Source organism: Rhipicephalus sanguineus, chromosome 6 (assembly GCF_013339695.2).
Source record: "Rhipicephalus sanguineus isolate Rsan-2018 chromosome 6, BIME_Rsan_1.4, whole genome shotgun sequence".
Lineage (NCBI taxonomy): Eukaryota > Metazoa > Arthropoda > Arachnida > Ixodida > Ixodidae > Rhipicephalus > Rhipicephalus sanguineus.
In genome coordinates, this window is record NC_051181.1 from 153,805,362 (window position 1) to 153,818,444 (window position 13,083).

The window sequence follows — 13,083 nt, forward strand, 5'->3', positions numbered from 1 at the left end:
GGCTTGACAGGCCAAAGATTATTTTGTAGAATTAAGAAAGAATTGTTATATCACAGTGACCGATGTAACCATACCTGCGGTATACAAAAACAAAGATCATCATAGCTGCGAAAAATTGCCCAATATCACAGAATTCGAAACATTCGACAAACCGGTGTTGATAATACGACAACTATGCGAACATTTACACTGCGCGGTTTAGACGTTAGAGAGACGGCTACATGCGGTGAAACTCAGGACTTAAGTTGCCCATTATGCGAAAACCGATCATAAAATAAACCTTGGTCACGTTCTTGCATAGAGAACTGTTCACGATGCAATACGGAAGGTAGTCCGAATGCGTGACTTCATATTTTGCTCGTTTCATAATACGACTAACCGGCTGCATTAAAATCAGTTCAGAGGCCTGTTAAGGCGATTACTTATGCCACTTCTATGCTGCCTTCGATAAAAGAAAGTGGTAACTGGATCGAGGTTAACGATTTCTTCCTTTCGCGCCTCTGCTTCCCTCCCCTCGTTAAGCCTGGTTAGTGCCGGCACCTGGTGGTGGTATCAAGAACGAGCTTCGCGCGCAGCCGCAAAAAGAAAAAAAGACCGATGGCGGCAGCGCCACGGCGCCGTTGCGGCCGGCGAGGGCGTCACGAGCCCGCCGCCCCGAGCTTGGACAGGCCTGGCGTCGAGAGTTCGAAGCGCGCGTGCGCCTGGTGCCGAGAGTAAAAAGCGGCCGTCTGGTATGGCGAGATGGCGAGTCTCTCTGGACGACGGTTTGTTCTCTGGGCGATTTTCTGGAGCACGTCGACTCTGGCCGACTTGGATTTCCCCAAAAAAGATTTGTAAGTACACGCCACTCTCGCTGTCCGCATTTTGGGAGGCCTGTTACGCGCGCGTTGTCACACCCTTTCTCGTTTGTCGTGCGGGGCTCGAGAAGCTTTAGCGAGTGCTCGGTGTGTAGACGTTGGGATCCCCGTTCGTACGCCGTTAGTTTCCGCGCGGTACGGGCAAGGGCGAGCCCGATCCCCGTACGGTGGCGCTTTAGGTGCCGCGAAGTTACGAACGCGCTATAGTTGAGAACGGCTCGAAAAATTCAGACCTCTTGGGGTGTGACAGTGTGTCTTGGGAACAGCTTGCTCGTTTAATATGCGTTGTTTCGGAAGTCAGCTGCCCGATAGAAAGCGAAACAAGAGACTATCCGCGAAACGAAGAATTCCGAAAATTTTACTGGTGCGCGTCACCTGCAAAGAGCCGTAACTTTTGATCTTTGTTACCGTTACAATTCTTTTGATACATTGGCAAGTCTGGTGCTATACTAAGCGAGAAACGAAACTGCATTTTCTCGTAAAACGATGCGTCCCAGAAACCGCTGACTCTAAACATGAATCTTATTAGCGTTCTTGGAAGGCGACGGTGGTTGCGTGGAGTACGAGGCACGATCTTCTGCAAAGTGTTTGTTAAATTTAGGCGCCTTAAATTTTACTGTCGCAGTGGACAAGCGCTTTAATTGGGCCTTCATAAGCGTGAAAAGAGCTAAAAAAAGATTTGTTCCTGTAAAGCGTGCTGCGCTGCAAGCATATCCTTATTGCGGGAAAGGCAGCTTACCGTGCGTTCTGGTGTCTGATATTGGACGGATACAATAATGACGGTCGCTCCAAAGAGCTATGGCGTGATCTAGCAAAAAGAGAAAGCGTGGGATAAGGAAATTATACGTGTGAAAAAGAATTAAGGAAGGAAAATGCAGCAATAGATGTCATCTGCCTTTACCGAAAGTTTGAATGGTTCTCTGACAGAGAAGCTGCGACAAAATGTTCTAAATATAAAGGAGTTTCAACATAACTTGCGTTACTTATGTGTTACTGTACTTGTCATAACTTTTTCATGGTGCATACTTTACACTTACGAGTCAGCTGACTGCTCTTACATGGTAGAGTACACATTGAACTCAGAGTCATTAATCTTTTGTTCTGAGCACATCCTTTTCTGAGGAGTTGAACAGTAGGAACAGCTTATCACTTTTCCGTAGCAGAGTGCATGCTTCGCTAATTTTTTTTTATTTTCTAGACACATCGTTATGGCTTCAATGGCAACGCAACTGGGATGCAAAATCAAATTTAGGCACGCTGTTTTCCTCGGTACTGAAATTTGTGACGAACTCACTCAGGTGCAACAATGTGTAGCGAGTAGTTCTGTTGAGAGCACCATCATTGAATGACCTGTGCGAATATGATTTTGGAATGTTTTTCATTTATAAGAAAATTATCTGACCGACAAAGCGAAGGGGGTTGAACGATCTAAGTTGAACGTTTATGATAGCGTCGTCAATGTCAGCTTAGTAAGTGTACGAGATTTTCTGGTAACGTCACCTGAAGTTCTTTGTATGGCGTCTGTGGTTGTGATACCGAGACGGTGTCACAAATTCAAGTTGTGTCTAGAATTAAGATATTTGTCAGGCTGAAGTGCTACGTTCACGCGAAAAGTTGTGTTCGCATGACGAATCAGATGAGGTGGCGATTGAGATGAGGCCAAAAATTATATCCCCAAGGCCTGCTGGGATGAAGAGACACTAGCCACAGGTGGCGACACTGAGCCCGTCTGAAAAGAAGGCACGGAGTTGAGATCGCGAAGGTCGCAGTCGTTTTGAGGCCTTCAAAGCATGCGACATGTTGTACCTTCTTGATTCTTTTTCGTTATTAGTTTATTGTTTATTGGCGAGCGACTTGGCACCGAACGCAGGTACTTTGCAGAACTTGTATTTAGTGATTTAATACAGGCCGTTGAAACCAGAGGTAAGAGATTGCTGCTGCCAGAAAATACCTCGTGACCACTACTTTTTTATTCTTTCCCACATCCTTTAGTTCTGGTTACCTCGCAGGGAATCTGTTCAAGGGCGCTGCATAAAGGCGCGTCTTGCACTGTAGTCCAGTAGCACATCCTATGTTTCGCAGGCTTTATCGGCCAGCAAAAATTAGCAAGCAGTTATTACTTGAATTAGATATCCCTTGGATAGTAAAGACAGTAATTATCGAGTTAGATAATGAATAATAATATAATCAAGGAAATGTTATTAACTATGATAATTATCGGAGAATGCACCAGTGTGCTGTCAACAAAATGCACTATGTCATGGAGCAGTGCACTGCCGTTGCGGAGAGTTGGCGCGGCGCGCAGATGCCCTGTAGTGCGCCTTACAGGTTTTTTTCGCGTAACGGAATCCTCCCTCTTTAAATCTTAACGGATGATAGCTGAGGCAAGAAGTATATTTTTAAACGCAATGTCTTCAACCGCGTCCAATTAAAGATCGAACGCTAGACACAGACGGATCTCTTTTTTGAAAAAATTGTGAAATTTCCTTTCTGATTGATTGCTTTGTAAGCATGTCGCGATTTCAAAAATAAAAACAATAAATACTTGAAGTCTGTGCTCATATAACGAGCGTCCACGGAAATACATATGTTGAGATATCTATCACCAAAAGAGGGTGGTGGTGCTTGCGGAATTACACTTGCTATTTTTTTGAAAGCTTTTCCCGTGTAGGTGTGACAAATAAATTACGGATTACAGCAGTGCGTGCTGTGTAACGTACCGACTACAAATACTTAGAAGACAGTAATTTTGCTCGGTATTTCTGCGATTAAACATATGCACCGACTTTGTTTTCAACAATGTTTGCAATGTGTTCGTTGAATGTTACATAAAAAAGAAAAAAAAAATAGCGAAATATGTTATTCGGGCCGGTAACACCTCACTGATGTAAACCGCCGCTGGTCGCTGGAGAAAGAAAAATATTTTTTTATTTATTAAATGGTTCCTTGGTCCGAGTTGTGACTGCATGTGGATGAAAACCAGCTATATTTATGCTATGACCGCACAAGGCACTGTTATAGCAGATGGCATCCCACTGTAGTAGTCAGGAAAATTACGGCGTGCTGAATAAATAGAGAGTGAACTCAAATACACGAAATCACAGAAAATCTGCTACGAAGGTTTAACCGAATGGTAAGAACACAATAACTGCAGTGTTGAACCTCACAGGACAATGACGGATGACTGTCCGCAGAGACACTTCTATTGCGTTGCGCCGAATGTCTTGCAGTGATTCATTTTTTTAAATTCATAGATTTAGAGCGATTTCATATAGCTGTTTGTAAACTCTCCGACTCACTTGTTCCTCGCGAGACACACGCTACTCTGCCGATATCTATAAATGCATGTTTAAACCTTCATTATCTTTCACGTAACGAATGGTAGATATTAGAAAGCAGGTGACGGCTATGTAGTTCTAAGCTTGCGTACCTTTTCCTATGAACTCTGAGATAACGTAGCATTTTTAGCAAATAATGTCGAAACACGTTAGAGTGGATCTTGTAAGCGTTATTTTGTTTCCTACTACCTGTCACGCACAAAGACACTGATATTTTATTCGTACATCGGCAGGAAAGCCGAGGAATGCAAATTTACAGGTTGGTGCGCAGAGAAAATTGGCAACAAATACTTGAGTACTAGTATTTTGCGGTAGTTTCGCTCGCTCAATAACTGCTACGCTACTGATTCAGCGCCCTTAAATCACCCCTGCTAACTCAAAATATTTGCATAAGCAGGTAATTTCCAGCGAACACATTGTATGTGACAATCACATCTACCTTTGTCGCACGTTCCTGTATGAAAATAGCGCCCCCTCAATAAATGAAAATGGACGCGTACGTGATTTGTCAAAACTCGCCACACGGCTTCCGGTTATAAGGTTTCTAGAATGGCGGGGAGATTAGGACGGCTGCTTAAAAGTACGGGAGATCAATATAGACTAACACGCAAAGGAAATGAAGGAAAGAAGGGGAAATTTTAAGGGCTCGTTTTTATTTGTTATACACAATATTAATGAGCGCAAATGTGAAATTTGCTTTCTGATTGATTGCTTTGTAAGCATGTCACGATTTCAAAGATTAAAACAATAAATACTTGAAGTCTGTGCTCATATAACTAGCGTCCACGGAAATACATATGTTGAGGAAATAAATCTTCAAGGCAGGCTACAGAAAGTAAAACAAAAATTTTGATTGTGTTGACAGCATGTGTAGTCGGCATTCGACGTCGCCCAAAAGCGCGCCCTTGATTAGAATGCCTCCTCAGGCGTCGTTTTTGATTAAGGGAAACGTCACTTTCTTGATAGTGAGTGCAGTGAGTGGCGCTTCCGCGTCTAAACCCACGCTTCTAATTGGTTTTCACGAGGAGCGGCTCCCTGTTATATACGACTCGCCATTTCCACGCGTACGTTTGTAGGCACAGAGCTAGCGGAGAAATATTCTTTGCATATGGCTTCGCCAGTGTTGTCCACAGTATATTTGGTCGTTTTAGTGCTTTTATGCTTCAGTTACTTTACGTTCATCTTGAAGAGGCGTAAGTAAGAAATGGACGTCGCGACCAGAGAAGGCATTCTATTAGTGCTGACATAGGGGGCAGAAACGGAGGATAACAAAGAAACAATAACTGTTGGGGGTTTTTCGTCCCAAAACCATGATATAGTTATGAGAGATGCCGTAGTGGAGGGCTCCGGAAATTTCGACCACCTGGCGTTCTTTAAAGGGACACTAAAGGCAAATATTAAGTCGACGTTGATTGTTGAAACAGCGGTCCAGAAACGTCGTAATGCTACTTTTGAGCCAAGGAAGTGCTGATTTTGAAATAAAATCACGTTTTAGTGGTCCGCATCGCGTTAGCGCCCTTCAAATCACCCGCCTGAAATCAGTCTTTCACACGTCACTGCTGCCGTGCCCAACGTTGCCCGCCTTTACTGCGCGGCGGCGTGTACTGGCGGCGTGCACCATTCGGGCATCCGGTAACATCACATGCATGCGGCATTTTGTCGAACTTTCTGTCAGAGCGACTTTCACGAGCGCGCAAAATACACGCGGCAGTACGTGATACCGAAACGCGACCGCGTGAGCGAAGCAGGGTGCCGGGCGAAGTGCAGTTCGGCGAAAACGAAACCTTTGAACCACGCGCGCCGTTCCCCGTGGCAACGCCAAAGAGGTTCTTTTTTCCATGAATCAAACAGAAACGAACAAACAGCATTTTATTACGTCTCTTGATACACGGAAGGTTCTTTTTTTATTGCTGCTAGTTTGATTACTAGTGATTAATTGTAGACAGACTCTTATACGTCATCGGGATCATTTTGAAAATTTGCCGCTCGTGGCGCTCATCGTGTGATAGATTTAGCTTAATTTCTCGGTAAGTAGGCCACTGCTGTCGATAATATTGCCGTTTTAGACGTTTTCATACATTGCGCTTTCACTCTGACATAAATTGTTATTTGCCTTTAGTGTCCCTTTAACGTGCACCTAAATCTACATCCTCGGGTGTACATGTGCCTCATAACCATATTGCGGTTCTAGCACCTAAAAACCCAGATATTATCGTTTATATTCACGCCTACCTTCTTTCATCGCGAATCCGTACCAACTAGTTCTGTTTTCTGTTGTTCTAAACTTCTCCGGCAGAGGGACAGCAAGAAAAAAAAAAACCGTGGCACTGCATACGCTTTGTGGACAGATGTTTTGAAAGCGAGACGTTGAGTGGACGAGGTCCCTTTCGCGAAGAAGGAACAAACATTCACCCGAGACACGTAGACGCACCGAAACAACTCTGACGTATACACAGCGAGTGTAGCGCACCATGAAAGCGGTGGAGAGCGCGTGGTCTTAGCGGAGAATGGCGGTTATATCCAACTCCGTCGCATTTCTCTTTTTTTTTTCTTCACGTTGTGTCGGCAGCGCCTCTCACACTCCAGCAAAGCGGACACGCAATTTTTTATTCTACGTTCCGTGCAAGACGGCCGCGAGGGGGTCTACTACTACAACGCTCATCGTCAAAGCGACTGAGGTGCGCTCGAAACATAACCACCATCTCGATGGACGCTTTGCTGGATGTACTGAAAGAAATAAAAAATAAACGCAGAGTAACGTCGAAGGAAAAAGCGACGCGCCGTTCGATCGATGAAAGTGTACCGGTATGGATGTGGAAAGGGGATACGGCCTGCGTTCTTACCGATTAAAAAACAAAGAAAAGCGCGCGAAAAAGAACTACGACAATAATAATCAGTCTGTCCTCAAATTTGGTTCACGGATGTGCGGGTTTCCGGAGGGTCCCCCACATTTCGTTTTCCACTTTACGGAAAACAAAGCAAATGAAAATAAAAAAAGGATGCCTAGAGTTTTCGCGAGACCCGGAAGCAAAATCGAGTACACAGTTCTCGGGCGAAATGGAACACGCCAGTGGTGACAGGTGGCAGGAGTACACAAAACTTTCTTTATCATTTACTAGAACTTTGCTTTTATCTTTTTTTTTGGTCGGCTGATGGACGTTGTGTCCGTCCACTTCTGGGTCGTCGGTTCCTGTGTTTGCACCTGTCGCGACAACAGCAGCCAATAGTTAAAAAAAGAATATAAACGAAAAGAGGCGTCTAAGACTTGGTGAGTGGGAAACGCACACATACAGACGTACACGCCAGAAACGAAAGGATAAAAGACGAATGCAATTTGTCGATCGACGCAAATGCGGCGACACAATCCCGGTGCAGCGATTAGAAAAAATAAAATACCGCGGCGACGCTGCTCATCGGGAGATCAATTACGATGGGCGGGCGTTGAGGTATGAGACTATACAGAGTTTCTGAGTGCTTTTGGAAGACGTGTACAATCAACGGCGCAAGCGAATTTATAGAGCAGCTGGAAGCGTAAAAACAAAACGATGACCTTCCGGGACGTTTTGCGAGATTAAAACGAAGACTGCGGACGTGTCATCACCAACATCGTCCTCATCATTAACAACAAAAACGACAGTTGTGCTCTGAAAGCACGGCAACCATAGGTGCACCCCTCAATGTAGAGAGAGGAGTGACCCCGATTCAACGCACACACATTGGGTAGCGTGAAAACGCCGGAAAGAGGAGAATTCGATGTTTTCATTTAATGATGCATCGTTTAAGAAATATACCAGGAATGCAATTTTTTTCTCAAGATATGAGAAAGGAGGGAATACAGCAGACATGAAAGATTTGTTTCTCGTACGACGGGACAAAATTATCTTTATGAAATGCTCGAAATAGCAGATTTCGTAGCAGGGCAATTTTTGTTTCATCGAGAGCGAGCGAGCGAAAAAGAGAAAAGCGAGAGAGAGAGAGAGAGAGAGAGAGAGAGAGAGAGAGAGAGAGAGAGAGAGAGAGAGAGAGAGAGAGAGAGAGAGAGAGTAGAGTCATGATCTAAGTAATGATTCTAATGAACCATAGCTAACGAACCAACTGGCTAATGAACCAACCATTTCTCCAGTAATGAACCAACCAGCTCAGCAACAAGCCCTTTTGAGAGAGAAATAACGTTACAGGAAAGTCAGGATGTTAATTAGAAGAAGCGATATGCCTCGTATTTTGTTTCTTTTTCTGTAGTTGTTTCAATCATCGCTATAATTTCTTCCCTATGTGAGACAAAAGTAGCCCGACAACAATTGCTTCTGGAGGCTAACTGAACTTTGTGCAGCTTGCTACAACACACGTGACGAGAGTAATGGATGCAACGTCGTACGAGCGCCTCTAAAGCACTTGAAGGCGACAGACTGAAGTGCCACTCTCTTGATACGCTTTTACTCTCCTGATACGCTCTCCTGATACGCTGAGACTGATTTAAACTAAGTATCCTTTACTCTCTCTTGCTTCTTGCAAAAAGGAAGGAGGAAGGAAGGAAGGAAGGAACAAGCGGAAAGACAGGGAGGTTAGCCAGTTCTCAGGCCGGCTGACTATCTTGTGCTGGGGGAAGGGGTAAGGGGGATAAAAGATGAAAGAAGAGAGATGTTACAAAAAAAGACAGAAAGAACCTATTGAAAATGAACTGCTGCCATCGCAAATAATAGGCCTGATATGAGTCTTGGCAGGCATCAGTTCATTCAAGCATTTCTAACGTAGTAACGTTTATGTGAATACCGCCGCATATATTTAGTATATTGCTACCTTAATATCGCTGGTTATCTCGCTTAATCAAGTTACGCTTAAAATTCGAGGACGCTACGCGATGGAGTAATTACGTAGAACTTCTTGAGCATTATTTGTATTATTATCTTAATTATTTTGGTACTGATGTTTCGACGTAATCATTTGCGTTCTTTTCTTTGAGCCGCTGTTAATGGAGGCAAGCTCATTGTTCGATCTGTCGAACGACCGCCTTTATTTGTCATTTCGCAGTTTGTCTAGTATACCAATAGAAAACTACTGTTAATTTCATTGGTTCTAATGAAGGGAAGCCAGCTGAGCTATCGCACGTGAAAATTTCACTGATGTGAGTTTCCAGGAAGGCTTCATCTTCATCGGATAAATTTGTGACGTGGTTTGTCTCTGTCACCGCAACCAAAGAATCACCTACCCTACACAACGAAGCTCGCCGGTGGCCCAGTTTTTCATTCGGTCTTTTTTAGAAGGTCAAGGACTCGCTGTCGCAATGAGACAGACAGACGTGCGACAAGTGCATTTGCATGATTAAAATTCTTTTTTTTTACTTCACGTGAAAAGCTCTCGGGGGAGAGAACGCGGTCAGTCGTAGATTCCGGTAATTTCGGCTTATTATCGCGCGTTAAGAAATTACAAGGCCGGAGCATCTACATGCCCTGTATGCAGAACCGCAACGAGAAGAACAACGGTTGATCTGCATAACGGTATTTGTGAAACGTTGGCGCGACGTTGTCGGGCTAGCACTTTGATTAATTTGCTTTGGTCTGTCTCCACGGAGACGAGGTTTGGAAAACGCGCCCCGACAGGGCTGGTTGGTACGAGATATCGAATGCGAATAATTGCAGCGGTCTAAAAAAAAGAAAATAAAAGCTACGGCAACGTACGCCACTTTTTTAAATTGATATATGAAAAACAAGGGAAGGTAGGATAGGTTAGAGCCAATCATCCCATCAACATGGTGTTAATATTGACCTCTGCGACCAACTTCGTCGCGCGACCGGCGCTAGTCGCAGGTGTGAACGAGCCTTTAATGAACATATCTGATAGTCATGTTATATGCAAGTGCAGAAAATATTATTTGTACAGACTCCATTCGCGGTAATCTATGTGATCACCCTGCATGCATTAGACTTCGCCCTTTTTCTCATTGTCTTTTCATTATACAGCTATTGAAGGTCTATAGTAGATCCCCTGTTTTGCTCGTTTCTCTTAGGAGACTGAATGCCAATGTCATTCATTCATTCATTCATTCATTCATTCATTCATTCATTCATTCATTCATTCATTCATTCATTCATTCATTCATTCATTCATTCATTCATTCATTCATTCATTCGGTTGACGCCACAACAATATGCATGATTTTAATGTTTAAAGGCCAACTCCGGCGATTTTTTGGCCATGTCAAAGTAATGGTGCTTTTATGTTCCTGAGACGCTCCTGTTACGGGTCCGATAGCAGAAATACTCGACAAATTGGAGAATAATTTTAAATAAGCAAAAAAGCACAACACCGAAACCGAAACCCAACCGAGTGTACTGTCTACGTATGACGTAGACGTTGTTACGAACGAACCGGAAGTCGTGCAAGGCATTCCGGTCACGCCGGCGCGGAGTATGAAAACTGTGACAGCCGGGATGACCAGCGAAGCGACGGCCAAACCAACGCTGTCTGTCGCCTTGTGCACAGCAGACGCTCGCTGTAGCGGCCTAAACGCCGAAGTTAGCGGTGCCCTCGGCTGCGTCACTTCCGCCGCCTTGCCAACACCGATGTCACAGACGCAATGTTGCCAATAATTGTGGGAAGCCAGGAGGGCGTTTGCAGACAATCTTTAAAATTCATTTGTAAACAATCTGCGCATGTCTCAAGCCTGTAATTTGGCATAAATGACGGAAACGTGCAAAGGAACGTACCCAGCGAATTTCACTGAGATCCATCGATTTCGAAAAATCGCCGGAGTTGGCCTTTAAAGACCTCTGCGCTTGTCCGTTCGTTTCAAACGCGCCAAGAAATTCCCGCGAGGTGGAAAACAATCCTACTCGGAAATGTCGGGAGAAGCAAGCAATCTGAAATTGTAGAAGCGCCCGCTTCCTGCGTCGCGATTATTTCGTATGCACTTGGGATGGAGCCCCGAATGAAAGGAGATTCCTCGAAAAGAAAGGGCTGACGTTTCAGTGCGCATGCACCGTCTTTACCGCAAGGAATTTTCGAGAAAGGTTTTCTTCTTACGAGCGGCTAAATGTCAAACGTTGTTGTCTTCTCAACAATACTCGCTTTGCGTAGCGAAGCTGAAGGAGTGCAGCCGCGAGCAGAGACGTGAAATTTCGCGAAAAAAAAGTATAGTATTCCACACAAAAGAGAGAGAGAGAGAAACGGCACTCTTACGGTAATCTTACAAAAGGGACGCCTTTTATTGTGATTACGAAAAAGCCCGAGTCGCGTTGCGTTTGCATACTCCTCTGGTGTACCTTCATCCGGACGACGTGAAGAAAGATACCACGGTGCTTGTTGGACTTCCGGTGCACACGGCTCGAACAATGACTCTCGAGTCGACGTTGTCGGACGCTGACGACGATCGGCAAGGCCAGTCTGACAAGATGGCTCCGGAGTCGAAAGCCATTGAGCAGGCAAAGAGAAAGAAGCCGCGTGGCAAGACTACGCTTACTGCAGCGTAGTTCAGGAAGAGGGTGCCACTTGTGGGACGCCATGTCGGGATAGTGGCGTAAAGCGCGTGAAGAAACACGGTTTGATGATTATGGTCGTAGCGTTGATTTTTACTTCTCAGGTTTAATCAAACAGAACGCAATTATTTGACCATGAAGTGTGTACTGTCTGTGTCGGCTGTTGCTTTCGTTTAAGTGTTTACCGCGTGCGATTTCTACAAATCTTCAAATTATGTTGCAATGCCGCAGCTCTGTTTATATTACGTTGTTTTTTGTTTTAGATGCGAAGTATCTCGTGCTCGGGAGTATCTAACGCGGCGTGGTGATCCGCACGCAGCGTTGTAGTCCGCACTCACACTACGCATGCGCGACTCTCCTCCTTCCCTCTCTCCAACAACTGCGCGTTACTCTCTTCACTTCTCTACCAGCACCTGCTTGCGCTTCTCCCGCGTTCTCGCTGTTGCACTCACGGTGCATACGCTACTCTCCTCCTCTAGTCTCCTCTCCTTCAAATGGCAGAGCGCTGCGCGCGTTCAGTTCAGCGCTTGCCTCGGTTGGCTCCTCTGAAATGCGGGCTCGACATGCCGAAATACTCTCCTGCGCAGCGCCGCGATGAGGGCCAGCGCATGCGCGTCCCTCCCCTTCTCTCTCCTCTCCTACGCTGCCTCTCTCTCGCGCGCCTGTCGACCGCGTTCCCCGATCGCCCTGTTAGAATTAACGGCCAGGCTAGAGGGAAGACACGACGCACGTAGCTTTCCTCCTCGCGTTCCACGACGCGAGGTCGGTAGCATGCCCAGCGAACGCCAACGGAACGCGATCGTGCAAGTGCTCCGGCTTCGCATCGCCTCATGGTCCCCTTTAGTGGGAGATGGTGTAATTTTTTTATTCTGTCGTGTTTGGATTACAACAACAACAACAACAACAACAACAACAACAACAACAACAACAACAACAACAACAACAACAACAACAACAACAACAACAACAACAACAAAACCTTTGGGAAGTATACCAATGTTATCCTCTAGCATGTAACAGAGTAACGAATAGCTGATGAGGACGATGATGATGATAATGATGATGACGGTGGCAGTGGTAAATGTCGCGGTGGTGGTGTCGTAGGATGATGATCTCACCCGCAAAAGCCACGAACTCCCTCATATTTGGAGATTTCCTGGAACCCTTGTTTGCATGCAGGCTCTGTCGTTTCAAGAGGTAATTATGAAGCATTAACTGCTCGAAAACGTCTAGTTACATTGAGCGGCGCTATTTATAAATTCTGTTTGCCATGCCAATGTCTAGCTCCGAATATATATAGCGTTAGCCGTAGTGAAGGGTTGGGCCAATAGGTGCGTTTTAGCTGTTACGAATCTAGCGAACACGAAGCACACCACACACACAAAAAAGAAAATCAAGCCACACACCGTCGGCGTG

At 45.2% G+C, this 13,083-nt stretch overlaps 1 protein-coding gene across 1 annotated transcript in view; it reads left to right on the plus strand.

Annotated features, from left to right (window-relative positions):
• The first annotated feature begins 559 nt into the window (after positions 1–559).
• LOC119396834 (voltage-dependent calcium channel subunit alpha-2/delta-1) overlaps positions 560–13,083 on the plus strand; it is a 112,793-nt gene continuing 100,269 nt past the window's right edge. The window contains exon 1 of the mRNA XM_037664171.2: positions 560–833. Coding sequence (XP_037520099.2) covers positions 742–833 — 92 coding nt within the window. The 5' untranslated portion in view covers positions 560–741. The remainder of the gene's footprint in view (positions 834–13,083) is intronic.